This window comes from Neopelma chrysocephalum, unplaced genomic scaffold (genome assembly GCF_003984885.1).
Source record: "Neopelma chrysocephalum unplaced genomic scaffold, ASM398488v2 Primary Assembly neopelma1_25, whole genome shotgun sequence".
NCBI classification, from domain to species: domain Eukaryota; kingdom Metazoa; phylum Chordata; class Aves; order Passeriformes; family Pipridae; genus Neopelma; species Neopelma chrysocephalum.
In genome coordinates, this window is record NW_020897694.1 from 11,619,469 (window position 1) to 11,645,504 (window position 26,036).

The window sequence follows — 26,036 nt, forward strand, 5'->3', positions numbered from 1 at the left end:
CTTAATGAGAGGACAAAAGAAGTTAAAAGCTGCATAGAAGTGCCAGAGGTGTCAGACCCACAAACACTGTAAAAACATAAAAGGGAGAAAGTAGTCAAAGATGGATGTATAGAGGAAAAAGAACTAGTTCATTATTTTAATCATCTCCAGAGAATAGTAATGGATAGTTGGTCAAGTCATGACTCCCGTCCGTAATATAACAGTGGGCATGCTCTGCCTGTAGTGTTCAGGTTGTAACTAAAATTGGAGATGTTAACTACCAAAATCAACCAACCACCTGTTTAGTTTAAGGTTATGGCATACCTATTGTTGAAGAGAAAAAGAAACATTTGATTGCCTGCCTTGGAGGCTAGTGGAACAAAAGAGATTCCAGATAACCTTGTGAGATAAGGATGACCCTCTGACAAACTCTGTTATTAATAGAATATTTAATTATCATCAGCTGGAAATTTTGCTCAGGACACACATTGAAAGTTAGTGGATACTGTATGCCTGTTGGGAGACAATGCAAAGCATATATTTATAATGTAGCATTGCAGTGCTGACCTTCTGGCTCTTTTTAGGCTATTGATAGTAAATGTGGACTTTTCAGTATGGACTTTACTACTCTAAGCAAGTTGGACAGGTCCTGATTTCTAGAACACGGTCTAAGGACTTTCAAAATTTAATTAACTGTAGGGAGAGTGATAGCAAGTGTTTTAGAGTAATCTCTAGAAGACTAAATACTTAACCTGTTCTGTTTGACCTCTAACATTGGCTTTCTGCATTATCATACCATCATCCAGTTTACTCAGCTGTAAAATATTTCCAGATAGTGCTATCCTCTCTCATGTGGAAGATATGAGTAATCAATTCTGTCGAGTAAGTATAAAGAAAATGGTCAGCAAAACTCCAACATAAACTTGAGTCTTTTGCTTTCCCAGCCTTCATGCAGAAATGTCAAAAAAAAGTCTGAGCAGCTTCTTGTCCATCCGATGTGAATGAAGTGGAACAAATGTATTTAATGTACTTCCTGCTGTGAACAGCATGAGGCTTCAACAATTCCACTAAGGCAGGATGACTGTTTTTCAGCCTGGCTGTAAGGCTGTGCTCTCATGACAACACTGAGTACAGTTGCATGGAATTAAAATCACATGGGAAGACAGCCGCTGACAAAAAACTTGAAGCAAACAAAATAATTCTCCTCTTAGGTGCAAACTTCAACTCTGCATTCATCACACTTCTTCTCTTCAGGTTTCCAAATGTGATTACAAACCAAGAGTTTTTAATTTGCCTACAATACAAAACCAAGTAAGTAAAAAAGACTCCAAATCAGCAGCACAGCAGTCAAAATATTGGGACTGTGAGAATGCAGAGCTTTGACTGCAAACCTCGGTAAAGCATTGTGCATCAGACTTGTTGCACACAACACAGCAACACTGTTAGTGTTGGAACCAAATTACAGGCTCTTCATTCCCACATGAATACTAACAAAAGACTTTGATCTCATCTTTTTCTCTCTCTCTCTGGAATGATTTCAGAATCACAGCTTCAGTTGGAAAAACAGGCTGATCTTGCTTAGTTAGTTGCTAAATGCCTGAGGATTAAGGCATTTCCATGGAAGACTGGCATCTGAGTGTTTTAGGGGTCTTAGACTGAAGTCCAGGACTCCTCTCTCCAAGGGGAATGAAAAGTGCACAGTAACCTCATCTTTGCTTTCCTAGATGCATAATGTTGATCTGTTATGTATAGTGCCTCCCTTGAATGAGCTTTATGCTGAACTCTGTGCTCTCTGTGCAGGGTACGTATGTCCTGAACCAAGAAACTGACCTCAAATTCTTCAGGGATTTCTGTTCATTCCCCAAATCATTGAGATCAATGAAGACAAGTAATTCAGCCTATCAGTTCTGGCTAGATTTAGTAACAAAAGTTCACATTTGTATGGAAAATGCTTGAGTATCCTTGTTTTTGAATTTTATCTTGAATAAAAAAAATCTATTGAAACACTTTAGCATTTGCTTCTTTAGATCTTAAATAGATTCTTTCAGATTTTTCTTTATAGACCATAATTATTTCATGAAGCAGGAATAGCTATGTATCTGTATCTCTTTGTTGTTTAATGGCATTTCATAGTAGGTGTAGTTTTAACACAAAATTACAAAAAATTCCTTCCTTCATGCCCAGTAGTGCTTATGACTTTGAAGGTAGGGTTTAAATCTGTTGTCATGAGTCAATGTATTCAGATGCACCACGTACCCCTGGTGATTAGATGCTTCCCCTAGGATAGGATGCTTTCTGGAGGTACATCTCTCTTTTCATTAACTTTAGAAGGATCCTGGCATAGCCTACTTGAATCGGATGTCTAAAATGATAGATGGCTAATATTAAGTGAGATTATTGTCACTCCAGATGTGGATGATTTGCATAGGTCTTTCCCCTGAATGCTTTTCTTGCAGTGGTTCATGGTTAGTAACTATCACATCTGACTCAAACAGACCATGTTTTTGCTTTTTACTGCCTTAACTGTAGTGGCATGTGTAACTTTGAATCCAAGATTTCCATGCACATTTTTCTTTGCTGTTTACTTTGTTAACTTAATCCTTTTCTTCTTCTCTATCTGTCTCCAACTTCAGTACCTATCACGAAAAGTCCCTTCTAAATTAGAAAATGTCCCACCAGCAGCACCAATTTAAAAATCAGCTTTCATATATATAAATATACATGTGCGTGTTCTACATACTATGATTCTTTTTTTTCCAGATTTTGCTTTGGTAGCACAGCACAACTGTATAATCCCCAATTAAACTATTCAGTTGCCAGGAATTTCTTTTATATACTGTGGTTCACTAGAAAGTTGAGCACACCTCTTTTACTTTTTGTTTATTGTCATGATTATACATCAACTCTGCTATTTTAGTTAGACCCTAGGGGCCTTCTCTGGAAATAAAAGAAGAAAAAACTTTGATGATAGGTACTGAAGGTGAATGTTTCCTAATTAACTTGCATTGAATGCCAGGGAAGGTAAGGTAATGTTGCTAGTGCTGACTTGACTTCCATAGGAAAGATCTCATGTAGTAGTATTAAACTTTGACCTTTGTTGTTTGTATCTTTTGACCTGAAAAAGTCAATGCATAATGTTAATCCAGTTACAGTACTTGGAGAAATCACAATTTAATGACGTGCTGTGAGATTTGTGCAAGGAAACTTTGTTAAGTAGAAGATGAATTTAAACAAATAATGAGAAAAATAATACATCAATAGATGTGAAGTAGAGACTAAAGTGGACTACACATTTTAGCATTATAACATTACTATAGATGATAGGCTATATCATATATAATATATAAAGCTAAAGCTTTTATCCTCTATGTTAGGCATCTTCTGAATTAAATTTTATTGTTAAAAACTAAAGAAAATTATTTTTATTTCACAAAGAACACTGCTTTAACTTGTTAAAGTTAGTTTTGTGCACTGTAATCAATAATAACCAATACTGCTTAAAATCCTCTGCTTAGTTATGCAGAATTTCAATCACAACAGCCAGGGTGCTAAATTGCTCACATTACATAAATCTGTGTGTGTGTATATGTATATATATGTGTATGTGTGTGAATTTATAAATAAATATACAAGATGTAATTTATCATTTATCTACTCTGTAGTCTGTACTCTGCTTTTTAGAACAAGCAGTGCAACAGATCTCAGATGAAACAAAACACATAGACTTTTCTGTTGCCATGCTTTATGTTTTTACACAAACTAAAAGCATGTGGTAGAAAATTTTACTGGTAAGTGAATTGTCAGTAAGTTTTTGAATGCTCTGGAATCTTTTGTGGAAGCACTTTCACTGATACAAAAAGCAGAAAAAGGAGTTCTGTCACATTATTTCAAATATCTCATATGCAACATTCTGGGCGCAAAAGAAACAAGTGAATGTTTGTAAAAAAAGGATCCAAATCTATCCATCAAAGCTCCCTTATCTTTCAATATCCCAAATATTACTTACTCTTATCAACAGACATAGATATTTCAGTTTTTACATAATGAAAATATTCTAATGTCCCCAAACACTTCCCCAGCTTTTTTAATAAATCTCATAAGATTATTATTTGTTAAATTAATTTGTGTATAAAAGTTTGTAGCACTGAGGCAATTTGTGCTCATAAATGCAGGACCTTAAAACTGAACAGTGGTATACAAACTAAATTACTTCTCCTGTTTTCTAATGGGAGTGTTCCAACAGAAGATTTCTCGTCAATTTCTCTTAATATTTTGTGGGAGTTTTCACATAAAACTATTGTTTTATACTATGTTGTGACTGACCAACTTTCATCATTTCTTATTCAGAGTCAGTCTAGATCTCTGTTAAAATGACTGTATAAACCCCATGAATGACAATACCTTAATTTAAATGCCAAAAAACATATACAACAGTGTTCCCTTCTGGGTACTGAGGTTCCCACTAAAGTTAGACGCTCTAATTTCAGCTAATATCTGTATTAACTAACACCTTGGGGAGTCATTCTCTCTCTCTCAAACTTTCCATACACATTTTAAGCAGTCAGAACACCTTCAAAATTTGGGTAATCAGTTTCTTCACGGATATATATTTCTTAATAGCTACTATTGAAATATCCTATGTTCTGCTATTTACAAAATGTAAAGTTCAGGAATTCATCAAAATTATTCATAAAAATCAAATTGTTGTAAAAAAACCCTGCATGAATAAATCTGTATTTATTACAATAGCAAAGACAGATAAAGATTTCTATTTCAGCTTGCATTCAATCTGTTACTTTACAAGAAGTGTTTTTCCAAAGTGTTGTATTCATTGATATTATATGATTACTCAAATGCTCCACAGAGAAAACAAAGTCACCTCTGCCACAGGATTACAGGTGAGAAATTTCAGGCAGTATTATGATGCAATTAGATGGGTGTGAACTTCCTACCTTTAAGAGCTGCCTTTTGTATCCTTAACTAGAGAGAAATCACTGTGTTGATAATAATAGTCTACTTTGGCATCAGAATTTCAAAGAGTACTGTAGTATGTAATCCCCCACATTAGTCTTTAGAAAATATGGTGGTGTCACAGTAGACGGTTTATGGCCACATCATCATCATGGCTAGGCTTCGCGAACGAAGATTTGGGAAGGGCTCTACCCACGTTTCTTGCAAGCGCGTTGGTGGCTAAAAAGGCCAATACGAGATAGACACGTCCGGTTGCAAAAGACACAGCAGAAAGACTCCTTAGAGGGTATGTTCTGCAAGGCACGATTCTTTCTGCGTTGTCTTTTCTCCTCAAGAGTGATCCTGCGTGCTTTCTCAAAAGCATCAGCAGCGTTATAAATGGTCTGTCTCCAGGCCTCCCGACTGGAGGCCAGAGTAGACCAGTTATGGTGATCAATATGCCCGAGGCTGAGTTGTTGCTTCAGGGAGTCCTTGTATCTTTTCTTCGGAGCTCCTCTCTTGCGGTAGCCGGAGGCAAGTTCACCATAAAGCAGGATCTTAGGGAGGCGGTGGTCCTTCATCCTGGAGACGTGCCCTGCCCATCGCAGTTGCGTTCTCAGTAGCATGGCCTCAATACTTGTGATTGCTGCCTGTTCAAGAACAGATGTATTGGTCACATAGTCTGACCAATGGATGTTAAGGATTGTACGGAGGCAGCGTTGATGGAAGCGTTCTAGGAGACGCAGGTGGTGGCGGTAGATGACCCATGATTCGGAGCCATATAAAAGAGTAGACAGCACTATGGCTCTGTAAACACTGATCTTGGTACTTTTCTTCAAGTGTTTATTACGCCATACTCTTTTATGGAGTTTACCAAAGGCACTATATGCCTTCGCTAACCTATTGTCTATCTCCCTGTCAATCTTACCATCTGAGGAGATGAGGCTGCCTAAGTAATTAAACTGTTGGACTGATTTGAGTTCTGACTGGCCGATGGTGATGTGGGGACGGTGGGGGACTTCCTGAGGTGCAGGTTGATGGAGAACTTCTGTCTTCTTTAAGCTGACTTCCAGCCCAAAGAGCTCAGCAGCATCTGCAAAGCAGGATGTTAAACGCTGCAGAGCTGCTTCTGTGTGGGCGACAAGGGCAGCGTCATCAGCATAAAGCAGCTCCCGGACAAGATGGTTTAGGGTCTTAGTGTGGGCCTTCAGTCGCCTTAGGTTGAATAGGCTTCCATCAGTACGATATCAAATGTAGATACCGTCCTGATCATTGAGGTCTGCCGTGGCCCTTTGGAGCATCATGCTGAAAAAGACTGTGAATAGGGTAGGAGCGAGAACGCAGCCTTGTTTCACGCCATTCTTTATTAGAAAGGGCTCAGAAAGTGTGTTGCCATATCTGACTTGGCCGTGCTGATCCTCATGAAGTGAGATGATCATTTTAAGGAACTTGGGGGGACAACCTAAACGTTCCAAAATCTGCCAAAGACCTTTTCTGCTCACAGTATCGAAAGCCTTGGTGAGGTCGACAAAGGTTACATAGAGACCTTTGTTCTGTTCCCTACACTTCTCTTGCAGTTGTCTGAGAACAAATATCATGTCTGTGGTGCTCCTGTTGGCTCTGAAGCCACACTGACTTTCAGGTAGAATTTCTTCTGCTATAGTGGGTATTAGTCTGTTCAGGAGTATTCTTGCCAAGATTTTGCCAGCAATGGAGAGCAGAGTAATACCACGGTAATTTGAGCAGTCTGATTTAGTACCTTTCTTCTTATACAAGGTGATGATGACTGCATCACGAAGGTCTGAAGGTAGTTCGCCTAGTTCCCAACAGCGCACCACGAGCTCATGAAATTTAGCATGGAGTGCAAGGCCCCCATGTTTCCAGACTTCGGGTGGAATTCCATCAACCCCAGCTGCCTTGCCAATTTTCACCTGCTGTATGGCCTTGAGGGTTTCTCCTAAAGTGGGGGCAGTATCCAATTCGAATTTCACCGGTTGTTGTGTGATGGACTGAATTGCTGAGTCTTGTACTACACGGTTGGTACTGAAAAGAGTCTGAAAGTGTTCAGACCATCTATTCAGAATGGAGGTTTTATCTGTCAGAAGCGTTTGACCATCTGCACTGAGTAGTGGGCTTTGGACTTGGTACGCAGGCCCATATGCTGTTTTCAGGGCCTCATAGAATCCTTTGTGATCCCCTGTATCTGCACATAGTTGAGTTTTTGCAGCTAGATCGGTCCACCACTTGTTCTGGATGTCATGGAGTTTCTGCTGAAGCTTGCTGCAAGCAAGACGAAAGGCTATTTTTCTTGCGTGACAGGATGGCAGTGCAAGGTGTGCTTGGTGGGCAGTTCTTTTCTTCCTCAACAAGTCCTGGATTTCTTGATTGTTTTCATCAAACCAGTCCTTGTTCTTCTTGAGGGAGAACCCTAAGGATTCTTCAGAGGATTGCAGGATGCAGCTTTTAATATGATGCCAAATTGTTTCAGGAGAGGAATCTGCAGGATTTGTGGGATGGTTTTCGAGCCTGGTTTGAAGATTTGTCTGGAATCTTTCTCTTACTGTGGCTGATTGGAGATCGTTAACTTGAAGTCTTCTCCTTGGGATACTGCCCCTTTTGGGTTTGAATTTGAGAATGGCCACATAGAGAGGACTAAAATAGCTATCAGTATTCCTTTCACAGAATTTACAGTTGAGATTTCAGTCTCCAAACTCCATGCATAAATGAGGGCAATTGCACCAGGAAACCTTTTTGCTACCACTCCTACAAAATGAACTGCCATACTAGGGGCACGGAAGGCAAGGCTTGAGGCCACAATAACATCTACATGTATTTTTGAAGGCAGTGGGTGATACAGATTCTACTCTGTGTTGGTCACAGACCTTTCTCTAATCACCATCAGAAATGTCCCTTTCAATGCAATATATCAAAAGTATTAATCAGTTGAACAAAAGACATAATTCTGTCAGCAGTTCCTTACTGAGACGATTTTTAAATCAACATTACTGTCACTTGAATATTTGCTTCATTAAAAAGATAAAGGAAGCATATGTGGACACTTGCAGACAGAAATTTAAATGCAGCATCAAATCAGAAGAAATATAGTTTGAATCTTAGGAGCTGCTAGATGGCTTCTGCTCCATTAGGGCTTCTAATATGGCCCTTTGCACCATAATAAAATGGGCCTGAATCACACAAACAAGGCTGCCCATGCCAGTGACATCACTCCTCATGTGATTTTCTCAAACAATAAGATATTAATACTAAATACTTTCAAAAACCCATTCAGAATTCCATTTTCTACATGCTGATTTGATTGTGATGTTATTTGTAGTTTCTGTCCTGAATTGGGAATATCACTTTATTATATGATATCTTACCATCATCCTTGTCAGGTACAATGGTAATACGAGCGCTTGGGAATTCTGCACCAATTCTTCCACCCATGGGCATGCTCAGCAAAACATCAAAGGTTTCAGCCTCTTCATACAAGGAATCATCTATGATGACAATGCGACACATTTTTTCTCGTTCGTCTTTGTCAAAACGTAGAATGCTGTTGTGATCCTCGGGCCTGGATATGTAGTCAGAGTAAGAAAGTACAGAAGTTGGGGCCGTGCCAGATGCTGTTCCTGTGGCATAAAAGGAAAACAGTCACTATACATACCATGGTTATAAAGAACCCGTCACAAAAGTGGAATTTTGTTTTCATTATCTTTTAATTTCTATTTACTTTTTTGTGGTAAGATGGGCTGAAACCTCAGACCAGGCTACATTTCTGAGGTCCATGGACAAACTACTTCTGTATATGATACAACGCAAGTATGTAGCTCCTCAAATTCATTTGCAGCTTTTCAGTCAGAAGGAATATTGTAGTCTATCACAACAGACACAGGTTGACAAAGTAGCCCCTGTGAGGACTACCAGTTAACTCCCTTAGTATATTTTACCTGTATTGAAGATATTGGAGGACTAGAACAGATAGAATTTGATGAAAACAAATTATTTTGGTTCCAGATCTCTTGACACAAAATATTACTTCACCTCTCCAGATGAAAAATAATAATAAAACCACAGGTGTAGAGACCCCATGCCCTGCACACATATAATTAATAAGAGACTGAGAGTCAGAGGAAGGAGAAGCATGGCAATTAAGTAATATTATTTTTTATAATTTTTTCAAGATAGAAACAAGTAAAGGATATTGTGGGCAATCACTGCATTGCTTTCAGTTCTCATCACTTCCAGATATCTGGGGCGGCATATAAAAATCTCGCAAAAATATAAAGAACACAGATTCTCTTCACCTCTTCATGGCAGAAATTTGAAACATGATGATTTTTAATCTGTGTTCAATAATACTCTAAGACAGATTGCAGTGATGAATACATTCCCCGTTGAGACTGAAGATATTTACATGAAAAGGTAATCAATAGTTATAAACAATTTTATTATAAAATATATGGAATAATTATTTTTTAGTTTCTGTCTCTTTTCCATTTTTGCCTTTTATTATTTTATAGTAGATTCTATTACCTTGTTGTGTGTAGCAGATAACCATCAGTTCCTGGCTCACATCTCCACTTCTTCTGACTGGAATAAACAATTCACCAACATCTTCTTCAATACTATAGGTGGACTGAGGAATAAAGACAGTTGATTCTGCAAAAAACAGGCACATTTGTTTATGTAGATTTATCACTTCATAAAATCATCTGTACAATAACTAAGAGCATTTTGGAATATTCTGAAGTGCAACAAATAACTCATATTTATCAGCACTGCTACTAAACTGTAAGTAAAACTTCAAGGGTGACAGAAGTAAGAGTTTCTCAGTGTTTCAGAAATGGACAAGAAAATCAGATCATTAGGTCTGAACTCACAAGTCCTTATTAATTGGTCTCCAATGTGACTATTTATCTAGGGTTAATGGTGCAAGATAGTTTGGAGAATTTGTCCACAGTCTGTCTTTTTATTATTTCCGGGGTATTTCATTACTAACTGTAAATGAGAGAAGTATCACTAGCATAGCTCACACACAGGCTGTGGTTCTCCAAGGCCATTCTGTAGCTTACTGCATCAAGATAACCATGACAATCATTTGGTATTGAGGAGCAAGTCTGAGCTCTTGATATCTTACTCTGATTTGGATATTTGATTTGAGTTGGCTACATGTCTACACTCTATTTTTACTCAAAGGAGACCTAGCCAACACAGTCAGTGAAGTCTGGGGAGCAATCTCACTCTAAAATGTCTAATTCCAAAGCATATCAGATCTGTTTTTGAGAAGACAAAAATCACCAAAATGCATTTTAAATTCCTTCATTATTTTACACTCATTTAAACAGATTGCTGAGTTTTATGCTGTTATTGGGATTCAGGATCAAATTTGTTCTTGTTCTTTCAAACACTCAAGAACAAAAGGTAGTTATGCATATAATTATAAAGCATTTTTACAGTTTCATTAGTATGACTGCAACCCAGACAGAATATAATTCTGTATAATATCAAATCAAGTGGTATCAGCTGACTGCACAAAGCAAATCTTTCAAATATTTCAGAGTACTGTGGCAAACAGTGTTCTGAAAATTGTCAGGTGATTTCTTTGCAAACATGTCCCAGGTTTTATTTCTCTAGCTGGAAAATACTACTAAGCATGTCTTAAGGTCAAAAGCCTGCCGTAAAACATAATGCAGGTTTGGTAAGATCTAGACACATTCATTATTCCAGCAAGTTAAAAATTTAGTGTGAAAAAACCCAAATCCCTACCTTTCTCTTTTAAAGTAAAACAAAAGGTAACTCTACAAAAGATCTCAAATTTTTGCTTCCATTTCTCCCTTTAGAATTTAGCTGACAAGATGGAAAACTCTGTCCTTCCAAAAAAAGCAGGAATCTGATTTGTTTGGTCTCCTCTCTCTCTCATAATTATTCAACTAGGAGTAAAACGACACTCTAAATTTTAACAGACCTTAAAAATAACACAAAAGCTCAGAGGAGAAAGAGCTACACCATCTCAGTTGGTATAAGAAAACACATCTGTACGCAATTTATATTTGTAATAAAACATTAACTCATGTCCCATACACCAAGGGGCTGGTACAGCTTTCCAAACAAGCTCACTATTTTGATCCTAAAACTACACCATTCAAATCAATGAATTTCAAAATCTTTTTCACTGGTAGCAGAATAAAACTTTTGATGGTTCCTATTCAGTAAGCATTTGAACTTGATACACCCTGTGTTATAAAAGATTGTTAGGAAATCCAGTCCTTGCCAGTACCCTCTTTATTTTTCCTGTAAATATTCCTTGATTTGCAGCTGTGCATTTGATTTTCTCCTATGCAACTTCACTTTATGTATAATTACTACAAATTCTCTGGGACTGTAAAAATTTTACCTTAACATAAGAAATAGAAAAAACTGGTTCTCAGCATTAAGAAGACTCAGATGATTATCCTGAGTTGTGCTATCTCACTGATCATAGAAAATATAAAGAGATTTAACACATTTTCCAGTAATTTCTGTGTCATACATACTGCTTTTCAAGTTAAACTCTATTCTTCTCAGTGACTAAATATGGATGTCAGATAAGCTCTGGCTAGACTTTCCTGTACCATGCTCTGCCACATGAATTATCATGACAGAGTAAATCAAGTCAGCCTCCAGCCAACTGTGCAGATACATTTTATTTGCAAACATATTTAATGGAAAACCTGTTATACCTGAAATGAAAATAAACAAACAAAAAACCCCTAGAAATACTGTATCTAAAAAAAATACAGTTATTTCATAAAAACATGCTACCTCAGTTATTCATGAAGCATTTAAAGAGAGGGCAAATGCCTACCCAGTGCTCAAGTCTGTCTTCAGAAATATTCTGGGGAAAGGTAACCTTTACTATCCACTGTTATTCATAACATTTGCCCTCCAGTTTATCTTTTGGTATATGCACATATTGGCAGTACAGTTCTGGAAAAGTTCTTACCATCTCCTGGGTCAATAATTTCCACTGTGGATGCAGCAGGAAATTCCAGAATTGCCATGACAGGTTCAGAAAGAACAATTTGAAAGGATTCAGACTGTTCATGTTCACCATCACTCAAAATCCGTACTCGCCATGTAGCTAAGGTTTGACCAGGATTAAACTGCACTTGCTTCTGGGCTTTTCCTCTGAAGTCTTTATCTTTCCTGGCCGTACCATCTTTGGTGCTAATACCTGTCAAAATCAGAAATTCAGGTCATTAAAAACATCACTGGTAATTTTTCTCCCATTATGTCATCTTTAAAAAAGAAGATTTAGAAAAATATACTTTTCACAACCAGAGGATGTCCAAGCCAAATCCATTACTCTTGATTAATTTTATATTGGGTGTCACACACAGAGGGGCAAGCACATCAGTTAACATTATGAAAAGCAGTTTGGACAGAATTAGCCAAAGCAAAACTACTTACTAGAAGAATTCTACATTCATTGAGGTTACAGACAAGTTCAATTTCCCCATGATTCAACTGTAGATGCCCAAAAGGGACAACAACCCCTTTCAGCATTCTGGGTTCTCTTCTGCTCCAGAACATCTAAATAACATGCTGCCTGAAACCCTAGAAAATACGTATTTCTCTTGGAAAAAATAAAGACACTTCCGAAAAGTTCAGCCATTAAAGGGAAAGCTAAGGAAAATACAAAGACACAAAAGGGTATAGCATATTGAATAAAGATGAAAGATGTAAAATCTGAGCCATTGTTCTCATTGCCACTGAAATAAGCATTTTTAAAAATTGTTATCCTCTTATTCCAGTGTTTGAATAATGATAATCATTAAATTCAAGTGAAGTTGAAATTGCAAGGCCATGGGATAAAATCCGTAATGACTCAATCCACAGAAATAGCACAGGCCTTTCAGCCTTGGACTCAGACCGCTCTAAAACAGCTTTTCATTGGCATTTCACCCCAGTTTAAGGCTGTCTGACAGGCCTTCATGGAAATCAGACAGCATTTCAGAATTATCTCCGACTCATGCATGTGGCCTTGTTTAAATCCCACAATACCACTTAAATCTTAAAGGCCTTTCTCAGGTTTTTAGAAAAGAAACTTAAAACCTCCCTTCTCTGACTGTTTCTTCCACTTGTATTGTATAATGCATTGAAACATATCACCTGTCCCTACAAACCTGGCCTTTCTTGCTTCCGGCTTGTGTCTCCTCCTAAGTCATAGCCAATATTTTATATAACCTATAACCCTTCAGCCACTTTGGCATTGCACATGGACCAGAAAGACCAGTAAGTGTCTTGACCAATATCTTTTATGCTCTTTCCAACTCTGTAATTCCATTTGGAGGATTAAGTAGTCAGAGGCAAGTTATTCAAACCGGTTTTGCTGGATTTTCAGGCAGCTCAGTTCAGAAACTGACCTTGAATCTGTAGGTAGAAAATTTTGTAAGCACTCTATCTGAAGGATCATGTCACATCAGTATCTGTTATTCAGTAGCAGTAATTAATTTAAACCACTCATCCTTAACTTTGTATTTAATTTATCTCTTCCATTCCTTTTCTTTCTTTAGAAGAAGTGTATTATCAAAGTTAGTTCACTGCTCAAAACAGAAGCTTTTAAATTAGATCCAGTCAGCTAAGGTCTATATCCCTTAAATCTCATGCCAAAAATAGGTGTCCCAACTACATCTCACTACCTGAAACTCAGATTCTTATTCAGAAAGAGTCTTAAACAGAAACCTGATTTCTAAGCATGAGTTTGTGCTCCATGCCAGGCAGATGTTTACATATATCTGCAAAAACAGCTTTAAATTGAGTGCTTTTTCTAAGCACTGTAAGCTCACCATTGGTTTCAATGTGAAATTGTACAAGGATAGTATTCCCTGGTGCAAGTGCATCAGAGGATGGGAACAGATCCAGAAGCTACAAACAGGTGTGAGGTTGCAGAATGTGATAACACAATCTTTTTTTCACCTCTTTGCTCCCCAGACACTGAAAACAATTTGCAACACCTCCTGTATCAGCCTCAAATGACTGTCAACATTGACTGAAGAGGCTAATGCTCGTAGCTGCTGGTCAGACCAGCTCACAATAGTCTTCCTGTTTATTGTTGTCTTTCCAATTGCTACAACTGTATTTTATCATTACAGGCTAAAAAAAATCTGGACAGAAACTGTATTCTGTGAAACAAATAAAGAGTGGTATCAACGGATCAAAGAAAAGAAGGACTGTTTGGGTTGTTTAGTCAAAAATTAATTGCAGAAGAAAAAAAAAAACAACCAAAAAGGAAAATTTCAACATATAACTAAAGAAATCATATACTTAGCATAACAAAAGATAATTGCTTTAATAAATAAACATATTGCTTTGAACATAGTTTGCTTAGCATGAAACACCAGTAATAGGATGTAGTTGTATTGACAGATTTTATCAACTAGATGGACAGTGATTTAGAGAAGCAATTGATAAAGTTAGAATTGAACTTACTTATAAAAGACGTTTCTCCCAGGTAACCTCTCCGTTTAAGAACAACATCAAGATATTTGGAGTCTTCATTTACTAAGTAATACTCCTTTTCTAAGGAGATCCATGCCCAGTTTAGGCGAAAATGTTGATTCTTCAGCTTATTGCCTCCTGCAAAACAAAATTATAATGATACAATTATAACTTTTCTTTTTTATTAAAGACTGCTTTGTCTTTAACAAAAGAAACCTTGTACCCTGGGTAAGTTGTGTATCTATCTGGAGATCACAATCCAAAGGTTTTAAAGATTTAAAACTAAGAAATAAGTAAAGAACTCAACCACGATCCACCTGGTACACATAGGACTAAATTTTATCTTAGACGCATAGTATCCTAAATTTCTTATTTTTCAAGCAAAAACAATCAAGAATTAATCAAAACATATTTGGAGTGTCTATTTTAGAAACTAAAAAAAATTGTGGATGAACCAGGTTGCTGCACAACTGTATTGGTATTTCCAAATAACACACAATGTAGGACATCATGCAGAACTTCCCTGATACCATCAGGCTGCCAGAAGCATTGAAAGACCCTTAGCATTCTGAGAGTGGAGATGATACGTACCACCTTTTAGACTGATTTTACCTATGCAGTCTAAAAAACTGATATTTTATTCACTAAATCTAACAATTTCTCCTCTTCTTGGTTTAGAATTCATGCATCAGTTCTATCTGGTTTTAGGAACAGCATTCACAACTTCAACAAGATTAGGTATCCCCGATGCACACCACAGTTTATAGCTATGTTAAGGCCCTTCTAAGCTTAAATGCTTGTTGGGTTAAGTATGTGTAGTGGGTTGACCCTGGCTGGGAACAAGGGTAGCCGCTAAAGGCACTTTCTCAATCTCCCTCTGCAACTGGACAGAGAAGAGAGAAAAAAAAAACAGCTGAGGATTCCTGAGTAGAGATAACAGCTGGGAGAGGTCAGCGACTGATTACCTTCACAGGCAAAACAGATTCAAAGTGGGGATAGTACTTAAATTTATTACTAACAGGATAAGAGCCAAAAAGTGAGAAATAAAACAGTCTTAAAAACACCTTCCCCCCACCCCTCCTTCCATGTTCTCCCTCCCTGCTCCCAGTGGTGCAGGGGGATAGAGAATGGGGGGTTACGGTCAGTTGTTGTTTCTGCCACTGCTCAGGGAGAGGAGTCCTTCCCCTGCTCCCGTGGGGTCCCTCCCAAGGGAGACAGTCCTTGATGGACCTCTCCAACATGAGTCCATCCCTCGGGCAGCAGTTCCTCCCAAACTGCTGTCCTGTGGGTTACTTCTCCATGGGGTGCAGTCCTTCATAAATGAGCCGTACCGACATGGGTCCCCCACAGAGACCACAAGTCTTACCCGGGAAACACCTGCTCCAGTGTGGGCTTCCCTCTCCACAGGCTGCAGGTCTCCAGCAGGACCCTGCTCCATCTTGGGCCTCCCATGGAGTCACAGCCTCCTTTTGTTATCCACCTGCTCCAGCATGGGCTTCTCCATGCGCTGCAGGTGGGTCTCTGCATCCCGATGGTCCTCCATGGGCTGCAGGGGCACAGCTGCTCCACCATGGGCTGCACCACGGGCAGCAGGGGCCTCAGCTCCGGCACCTGGAGCACGTCCTCTCCCTCCTGCACTGACCTTGGTGTCTACATTGTTGTTACCATGTTCTCACTCCGCTCTGCCCTGACTGGAATTTCTTCTGCACAAGAATCTTCTGTTCTTAAACATGTTATCACAGAGGCATTACTATTACTCCTGATTGGCTTGGCCAGTGGTAGAAGTCTGTCCTGGTGCCGGCTGGCATTGGCTCCACGGGACAGGGGAAGCTTCTAGCAGCTTCGAACAGAAGTCATTCCTGTAGTACGCCCCACTACCAAAACCCAGCCACAGAAACCCACTAGAGTATGATTGCCTGTGCCGTCTGAGAAGAGTTAGAGAGATACAAATGCTTATTGGAATTATCTTAAACTATTTTGCAATGACCTCTCTTTGCAATATGATGACTGCCCTGAACTAAGTTGCTGAAATGTGTTTTGAGAGTCAATTTTCAATGCACCAAAGGACTCCCTCAGTTCTTTTTACACACAGACAACTGTAGCAACACACTCCTAGTGAAGAAAACAGACTCCAGGGATCCTCTCCAAGGTACTGTAGCAGTAGCATAACAGCTTCCCTGCAGTTTCACTGAACATGCATGGTTTCCGTGCACTCATTCTTACTGGGAAAGCAAAGCAGACATCCCGCAGAACACTCAGCTAGGGACATGGCTGTTAACATGGACCAAGACTGTGTCTGCCTTGAAGACTATTTCCTCATACAATAATTGAGAGAACCTTCATAGTCCTCCTCAAACAAAAATGTCCATATATATTTATCCACAGAAGTCAGTTCCCTTTTTGAACACACAGCAATGCAGGAATACAGGAAGCATCTCTCCAAGTTTTGGAGGGGATAATATGGAAGTCATTGAACTCCAGCCCCAAAATGCTAAGCACCACCCTAAAAGCTGAATATGCCTTAGCCTAATTTCTCATTTGCAGCAGAAATGAAGCTGTTGTGTCTACAATTAATGGTATTTGTATAACTGCAAAGTAAGGGGAAATACATATTGAAATTACAGGTTTTATGGAGTTTTTCTTAAGCGATAAGCAATCCAGAAACAAAAAATGTAAACAGATGGTCCCGTTAAAAATGCTACATCTTTTTTTTTTTTAGTTGGCAAGTAAATAGAAAAGAGCTAGTACCCATTTCATTGACTGTAAATCAAGTATTCGAACAACAGATTGAATATCTCAGATTGACGCATTTCTGATAAAATACAGCATAGCTTTACTTTCTCATGGACAGTTTACCTCCACCTGTTCACTGATTATCCACAGTAAAAAGGCATTTCTTGTCACTGTAGGGATTCTGGATGTCACAGATAGAAAGGCATGACAAATCAAATTCTGTATATCATCCTATTGGATATGTTTTCTATTACTCAGAATAATCCTCTACTTTCTATAGCAATAACACAATAAGCTGTTCAGCTCACTGATGGCAGATGCTCACTCAGGAACTGTCTTCTGGGAATGCTGTCTCATGTGAAAGACTGTAGTCTAATTTCCTTCCCACAAGGTGCTGCTACAGAACAAGGTTTGCTCAGGTAGTAACTGTATAAAATGTGCAAGAAAATTAATACTTCTTTAGAAATTAACACATCTGTATACAAGGCAGTGAATAAAGTAATTCCTCTGAATAGCAGAGAAACATATCTGTTAATTTCAATTAATTCACGGCTTAACTACTGGAGGAAGAGACGAATGAAGGTTGGTTTACCCCCTCCAGTCTCTTCCATTCTTGAAAAATTAGGCAGCCATTTCATATTCTTTCACTCTGCTTCAAAGATAAACCTCCACATTTCTTTATTGACCTGTCTACTAGGAAAAACCAAGAACTACAGTTGAGCAATCTCACATAAAGGCAATGGTACTGTGTAAACGAAAGAAATGGTTACTGGAGTATCTCCCTGAACTCCTCACCCTGCTTCTTTCTGCTCTTTTGATCTCTATTATTACTGATAAAGGGGAAGGCTACAAAAACACATACCAAAAACTGTAATGAGCACCACAAGAGAACCAGCAACTATAGTTTTACAGCAGTAACTACACCAGCACTTACATTTGGTTAGCCATGTTACATCTTCCCACTAGTTTCTGGGGACAAATGTAACAGAATACATCCTGTTCTCTAATCTACTGAGAAAAGCCATTTGTTTGGCACCCTTGAACATACTGCCCAATTTAACTGTAATTTGACGGAAGGATAAAAAAAAGAATGAAAATTTACTGTGAAATAGATGAGAGAGAACCAATTAGTAACATTAGTGATAAAAAATACGGCTACATGAGTTTACTAGAAATGAGAATGTCAGATAATGGAAACCTTCCAGATGAAGGAGAATCTTCTAGCAAAGTTTGCACCCTTTTAGACAAAAGACATTCCAACCAGAGGATAGAAAGCAAAAGAAAATTGGGCATTTTGTTCTCTTATGCAAAGAACTCAAGGTTTAAATGTGTTGTGCACACAGGCACACAATCTACATCTTACACACAGGTCTCTTACGAATGAAATTTAGGAAGAAAAAAAACACAAGAAAGGCAATATAAAAGATTTAACATTGTCTTCATTCTACCTATTGTAGTTGTTGAGCCATGTTAGAACAAGGTAAATCCAAAGTAACTTTGTTTATATATCAATGAGATGTGGTTGGCAAGATGTTGCTATAGTGGGGCATGAAAACTTGTTTCTTGAATTCTGTCAGAGATCAGAATGCAGCAGTACTAAATCAGAAGATGCTAGACAGGATGCGGTGCAGAGAGACATTTATAATAAACAAGCTGGCAAGAGTTGTGAGGCATTTAAAAACTTTTTAAAGAGCTAAAATTAAGGATCTAGAGTAAGGTGAGTCATAAAGTGATTTCATGACTGACTGAGGCTTTTGAGGACAAAACCTTCTGAGAAGATATGCCTGAATATGACAAGTCAAAGATGGATGTAACTTGGAATTGGTCTTTATAGGAGTCCTGTCAGTAAATTGTTCACCAGTCAGAAAACAGTGATGTATTCTTTTTGCACAGGTCATCAAACAAGAAATTCCTAAAAAGATCAAGTCATCTGGAAAAACCAGTTTCAGTTACACAACATGAATAAAAGAGGAGGGGGAAGAAGACTTGGTCAGTAAACTGCTTAAAGGGAAAAATACTAATATTAATATTCCCATCTAAGCATTTATCTTTCCAACCATGCTGCTCAGATATCTTAAAGTTATCAAACCGCCATGAAAAAATACGGATTAGATTGCAGAACCTTCTATCATGATGCAAAGAGCTCAGAGAAGGAAAGAATCAGTTCCAGTTTTCTGCCAGATCACGGAGCTATGCGAAGACTGTATAAAAAATAATTCATGTCTCTTTAGCACTGGTGACCTGAGAGGCCATAAAGAGTGGCCCTTCCATAAAGAAAGTCTGATTGTAGGTTTGCTGTCCCTAGGAGCTACCCCAGACCCTAATTCATAAATAAAAGCATATAACTACACCACAGTATTCACTTATTGATACAAAAGAAACTGATGCATCTTGATGTAGATATTGGCTTCCCTACAAAGTATGCATGGCATAAATCAGAGATGGATCAGCAAAAGAGTGCCTACCCTATATAACCATAGCCACACAGACTCTTTGTGTCCACAAGATATGTCTGTACAAACACAGCTATCTTTGACCTCTAAGAGCTTCATGGTACAACATATCTGCTCTCCTTAGTGATTAGGTGAGGTTGTTTAATGGGGAAACTCATAAATTCTTCCAGAACAAAGAACATATATCAAACACAAGAAAGACAGAGGAAAAAACAACCAGTAAATAAAACTAGGAAGAGTTTCTTCAAATTTTTTACTATTGGTCTTTTCTCTTTCCTCTTATTTTGCTTTCTAAACTGACTGCAAAAGGATGTTAATAAGGAGAACCAGAGCAACTGTGACATATTAACAGATCAGAAATCATTGTATGGTAATGCAATACTTGTTGATTTGTTTGCATGTCTGCAAGAGCTACAGTTTTTCTTCCTTGTTTCAAAATATTTGACCCTACTGGGTGCCTCATTCAAACAAGGTTACTTAAGTTGGCACAACTCTGTCCTTCTCTTTGCTATGGATCTCCTCATTGCAGTAGCTAAATGAAGCATCTGAAAAAGTAAACCCACTCCTGAACTTGAGTTCAAAGACACAAAGAGAGGGAAGAAAAGGGAATTGTCCACTTTCAGACGTCTGTTCCGTTTTTTTTCTCTGATTAGCCTCTTTCTGTGTCAGGTCGACTCAGTTAATATACACCAGGATAAAGTTACCTCAACAGTTTTACTAGAAGTAAAATCTTATGTGAAATGTCAAAATCTTAGCCCCCAGTATCATGATTCCCCATTTAGCCATGAAGCACCCCGTAAACCTTAGCACTTTCCACTTCCCCACACTATTTGTTAGACATTCGTGGTAAGTATAAACCTGTTTTTACCAGACTACAGGAGAGACAGAATAAATCTATAGATATTGTATGTTCAGTTCAAGCCACATAGTTTCAACAACTCTGATTTGGCATACTGTGTCATGATCCCAAGTACATTCTAGCTCCAGGTCAAAAAGGCAAATTATTTTTTTTTTTGCTAAACTATTAAAAAAACCCCAGCAATAAAATAGATAATAAATGTTCTGTATTCAATGTATTGGGGCAGCACATCATTGGACTAGATGACCTTTAAAGGCCCCTTCCAACACAAACTAATCTATGATTCTATAATCATAGGCTATTCCCTCTGCCATGACCATCAGAAAAGGAATATCCTATAAAACTGACTTAATTTCATATGGAAATTGCAGAAGTGAATTGTCTAAGTAAAACCAGCACATAAAATACGCCACTACAATGTTTTGAATTTACTTCAACAATGCATAAGCTAACCTAATGATTTTATCCAATTAGAAACCCATTAAAATGCTTCACCTTTGTAAGTGTCTTTCAAATGTACTATCATAGACTCCAATTACTAAAATAACTCGCTGAACTCTGCACCCTCCTGCACTCTATCTGCCACTGTAACTCAGTATATTTGCAGAATAGCCAAAACCAACCCCCTAAACTAGCCCCTGGTGATTAGGGACTAAAACAATGCTTTCTCTGACTTCTCATGAGAAAACACACACTTCCCAGCATTATGGACTTAGCTTGCCTGGAGTGTAATTGCTGGTATCCAATGAACTGCAGACAGTTTCCGTCTTTCAGTAGTTTCTGTAACTCTTTTTTTGTTTTATGTCTACCCCCAAGAATCAAGTTGGAATGGCCACATTTGCCTGGGCTCAGTCTTGAAGTCACGTAGCAGAAGTATCTGAAGAATACTGTGTAGTTGCTTTGTTACAAAAAGAGAAGGGGAAGTGAGAGACGAGACGTGAATGTAAAGGTTAGCTGGTGCATATTAAACTTGGATCCTCGTAAAATTCAACTAAGCGTAACTAAGGATGTCTCCAAGCACAGTCTGGAGATTCACGCTGAGTTAATTTAAGGAATTCCCAATTCAAGTCTATGTCCAGTTCTGCAGGAGATTAACCAGATTTTGATTAAGAGACTAATCTGATTTTCATTAACAAAAACTGTGGAAGCAAACATGCACTGCCTCTTCAGCCATTTCATTCCATGGCTTTAAATTAGTTTCAGTTTAAATCAGCTCAGTACAAATTAATTCCCCAAAATCCAGGATACCTTCAGTCTGTTGACTGCACTAAGAGACCATGAGTTTTCAAAAGAAAGAGCAAAGTGGATAAAGAGGAACCCAATTTGAATAATCAAAAAAAGATACTGGAGTGCTGTGTGTGACTGAAAACCTTTACAGATATTAAGTGCTTAGCTTTGTAACTGATTTCAAGGGAATCCAAAAGATCTACTTTCTGGTTTGGGATTCCATGCTGTAAGCAAAGCAATTGCTCTGCAGGATGACCACTGCTTCTGAGCAGAAAAAAATTCAGAGCAGACAAATTCAATAGTTCCAGTGAAAAACCACTACTGGCAAAACACAGTATGTTTTTGCTTAGGTCCCAGTGCACATGAACAACCAAATGGCTCCTGTTCCACAAAAGATGAAGACAACAAATCTGCTTTAGAGATCCTACAAGAGGTCCTACTTGAAGGTAGTATTCATATAATCTAATGTTATCATGTAAAAGATATATCTTTAATTTAAGCTAGCTGTCTAGGCACAGTGAGGGGGAAGAACTACCTCTTCAGGAACTGCAGGTACATCTTTTATGAACAGCTGGATCACCCTCTGGAAAGATTTGATCCACTCCATTGAAGAATGGGAGTGTGTGCAACCCACCAGTCTAGACAGGTAACTAAAGTCCAGTGATGTCAAAGAAGGGTCCTGAGAAAAGTCAAAGACACAGCTGGTCTTGAACTGTAATTTGGGAAACCTGTAAATTTAAATACTTTAAAAGCAATCTTAGGAATATCTAAAAATAGCAACAAAAAGATCTATTTGGTTTAGAAGAATTATTCTGTTACTGTAAAGTTATTTCCATGTTGTTGGTAAACTAATTAGCATTTTGTGTAGTCACACACTTTGCATGAGAAAATTATTTTAAATTGCCTTGCGAGCGGTAAGAGAAAAAACCCAAACATACAACTCAAGCTGTCATATCTATCATTAAACAATGCCTGTATTACCTAAAGCAGAATACCTTTTTCCTAAAGATCCACACCCTGCACATCCCTCTGAAGAAAAAACCCACCACCTGGATTAGTAAGACTTCATACATGCATGGCCTGCAGCAACAAGTAAATTTATTAGATCTCTGGCAACACATTCTTAAAATAAACTTTAATAGTTTTCAGGTCTCTGCTTACTAATGTTTTTGGCGCCAGATAACTTCTTCCTACATTCTCCAGCTGAAACGAAGTAAGGTTCATTTTCTTGTCTCATAGAATAATGGGTTTAGCTCAACTAGTTTAGTTATTGTCACACATGGGAATTTTTTTCGGGTTTATACCTTTTAAGTACTGCTACATATGTATTAGCCCATAGGCAAACCATTGTCATTTAAAGCCTAATCAGACAAAGTGTTAAATTTGAGGGTCATAGGGTATCCTAAGCCCTGGTCTCAAAGCTTATAAGTAATAACAGAAAAGTGTACTGCAGCCTCACAAATGAAAGACATTATAACACAACAGGATCCAGGAGAAATATACTTAAAATCAAAATACTATCTCAATATTGCAGTATTTTAAGAAATTCCTTTTTTTCTCGGAAAACCAATATCTATGTCTATACTATCTATCTATAGATATATATACACACACACGAATTTCCCTTTCATTAAATTACATTCTCATTGAGAACCCACCACTGAAAACTCCTACATATGCATCTAATATTTCAATGTTTGCAAAATCATTCTCATGCTTAAAACTACAGTGCATGAGTGGGTACCATCTAAAACTGAGGCCTCTAATTATTAACAATGAATTTTAAATTGTTATTTGTGTCAAATTGGCAAATTTTTCTTGAAGAAGAAGTAATTGAACTTTGAAACTCTAACTGTTGAGCACTGGTTTTGCAGAAAATTTCCCTCCATTTCAGATCACAATCCAAACTCGTAAATCTTAAATTTTAGAGCCTTAAGAGGAAAATGTATGCAAAAGGGATTAAAGAGGTTGTTGTTGTTTGCAAAACCTATTCTAAAAAGTTGGAAGAGTGTTTCCATTTTATCAACTGGACTTGCAACTCATTGAGCACTCATACAAAAACTATTCTTTAAACTCCGTGTCAAAGTGATTGAACTGCTTTTTTCCATTAAGAATTCACTTGCACATACTTGATTTTTTTTCCTTTTGTGTTCTGGCATTACAACAAATGAAATGCCTGACTGACTGGAGGAGAATAAATGTCAGGTTCATTTAACATTTATTTTTAATTAATTTCAGAGTAATTGTACCAGGTAATCTCAAATACTTATTTTTTGATATTGTTTGACCAGAGAAACTCCTTTGCGGTGCCTTTTATCCTTTTTAAGCTATGCCAAACCTATAACCTTTTGCAGATGATTTAGTCCTGCTCAGCAAAGGCAGATTAAAAAAGTGAAAACATACAAAATTGTTGATATAAACAAGAACAAAAAAGGGTTCCTTTTTAAGTCACTAACTTTGACTTAAGACAAGCCTTGCAAAAAGCTACTGAAAGATATTAGTTCTGCTGAGGAAAGAAATACTTTTGCATTAATGTGTTATTTTTATATATGATGGTACTTTTTTATTCTTACTTGAGGTCTGTCCTAAGGGGCAGAACTGTAATTATAATATATTCCTGTATTTTTTTATCTCAAATTCCTATGTTGCAGTATCAATGTATATTGTAAGATGAAAAAATGGGAAAATCCAAAAATTCCTTAAAAGATTCAAGCCAAGATGTCAGAAATCTGTTTAAATATTAAAATTAAATGCAATGAAAGTACTTCAGAAATTAGGTGCCATGAAAGTACTTCAGAAATGAATAGTAGAATTGAGACTTCAGAATAATATGACCCCTGTGAGTTTTCCAAGAGAGAAGCTAAACAGACATAAAGCAGAGAGACAGGGGACAGAAGTCACTGTGAAATTATGACAACTCAATCTTGATAGTATGTTGCTTCCAACACATCATTTCTCTCTCCCTCATCATTTCTCTCTGCATCTGCATGAAAACTTGACTTAAGGTTTGAGATAAGTAGCAATTAAAATCATCAGTAGAAACATTGCATCTTGAAAATTAAATTTGTTTTTAGCATACAACAGGTTTTAAGAACTTATGTACAGTTCACATTTTACTCAGCTTGAAAAAAGATTACTGTTTTAGCTATTATTTCCTGTCTTAATGTAACAGCAGAATACTGCACTGTCTTGATAAGTGAAGAGGCATATTTACATAAAAACTCCTTTATTTATAATAGATTTGGCAAGATTCTTTTCAAAAATTTCTCACTGACCTTCAAATATCAGGGTGTGTTTTTTGAGATGCCAAGTTGAAGTTGATTTGGCATCACTCAGGCTTCCAAAAAATCCTTGATCAAGATTTCCATGACCATTCTCCCACACGCAATGAGAAACCAAAATCCCTCAGCTTCAGGGAGGCAATGTTTTTCTCAAATCAAGTCCACCTCCTCCTGAATCTGCTGGCTATGGCATACAGGCAGGTGAAGGCCTGAGTACATCTGGTCTCAATTTTACATTTTTTGCCTTAGTGTTCGTACAGAAATGTGTGGAGGTGCGACCACAGCAGTTTTAACACGCCAGCTAGCACAAACGTTTATCAATTTTAAAGAAAGGTGTTTCCCACCCTTTCTTGAAAGAGAGCTGCATAGCACTCACCTGTTGGGAGTGAGTTCACTCAGCCTCCCACACGTTACCTGCTGTGGCTGATAATGTTGCTGACACACAAACCAGAGAGGTTCCCTGGGTTGCAACGCAATGGGGGCTCTTGGGAAGTCTCTGGGAAAACTCCTCTTGCCTGCAGCAATTCCAACGATGTTGATGACACAGTGCTGAGATGTCATCGCCTACCTCCTCCTTTTGGCCAGGGGTGTTAGTCATTATTTTAAACAGATTTCATGTCTGTTCAAAATATTTATTTTCATTACCCCACTAAATCTGACAATGTTCTTGCTACCTGTTAGGATTCCTGGTTCTTGTAGGATGCAGCACCATGATGGAGCCTGAGGCCCATGGGCTCAGCAAGCCAATTCCAGGAATGCCACAGAAGACCCATGAGCTGTATGACCATGAAGAACAGTGGATACAGCAGAAGTTGGAGCACAGTGTGGAGTGTGGAGCAACTCACCAGTTGCTCAGTGAGATTAACAAGACATCTCAGATGAAATCAGCGTGGGCAGCCCTCCTGCCACATAAGTATAGATGGTTGCTGAAATCCATCTAGCTAATGATTGCCATAGAAGTACCTGTGAAAGCCTCATAGTTTAGGAAGATAAGCTCTCCCCCGCATGCCTTTTAAGGATACATCTTCTTCTTCTTCTCTTAATTATAGAAAACTAAGGTCTTAATTAGCA

The 26,036-nt window shown here is 37.9% G+C and overlaps 1 protein-coding gene across 1 annotated transcript in view; it reads right to left on the minus strand.

The window, feature by feature from the left end:
* FREM2 (FRAS1 related extracellular matrix protein 2) overlaps positions 1-26,036 on the minus strand; it is a 129,553-nt gene that overhangs the window by 45,962 nt on the left and 57,555 nt on the right. The window contains exons 3-6 of the mRNA XM_027674469.1: positions 14,404-14,550; positions 11,915-12,145; positions 9,466-9,591; positions 8,310-8,561 (exon numbers count right to left, since the gene is read on the minus strand). Of these exons, the coding sequence (XP_027530270.1) occupies positions 8,310-8,561; positions 9,466-9,591; positions 11,915-12,145; positions 14,404-14,550 (756 nt within the window). The remainder of the gene's footprint in view (positions 1-8,309; positions 8,562-9,465; positions 9,592-11,914; positions 12,146-14,403; positions 14,551-26,036) is intronic.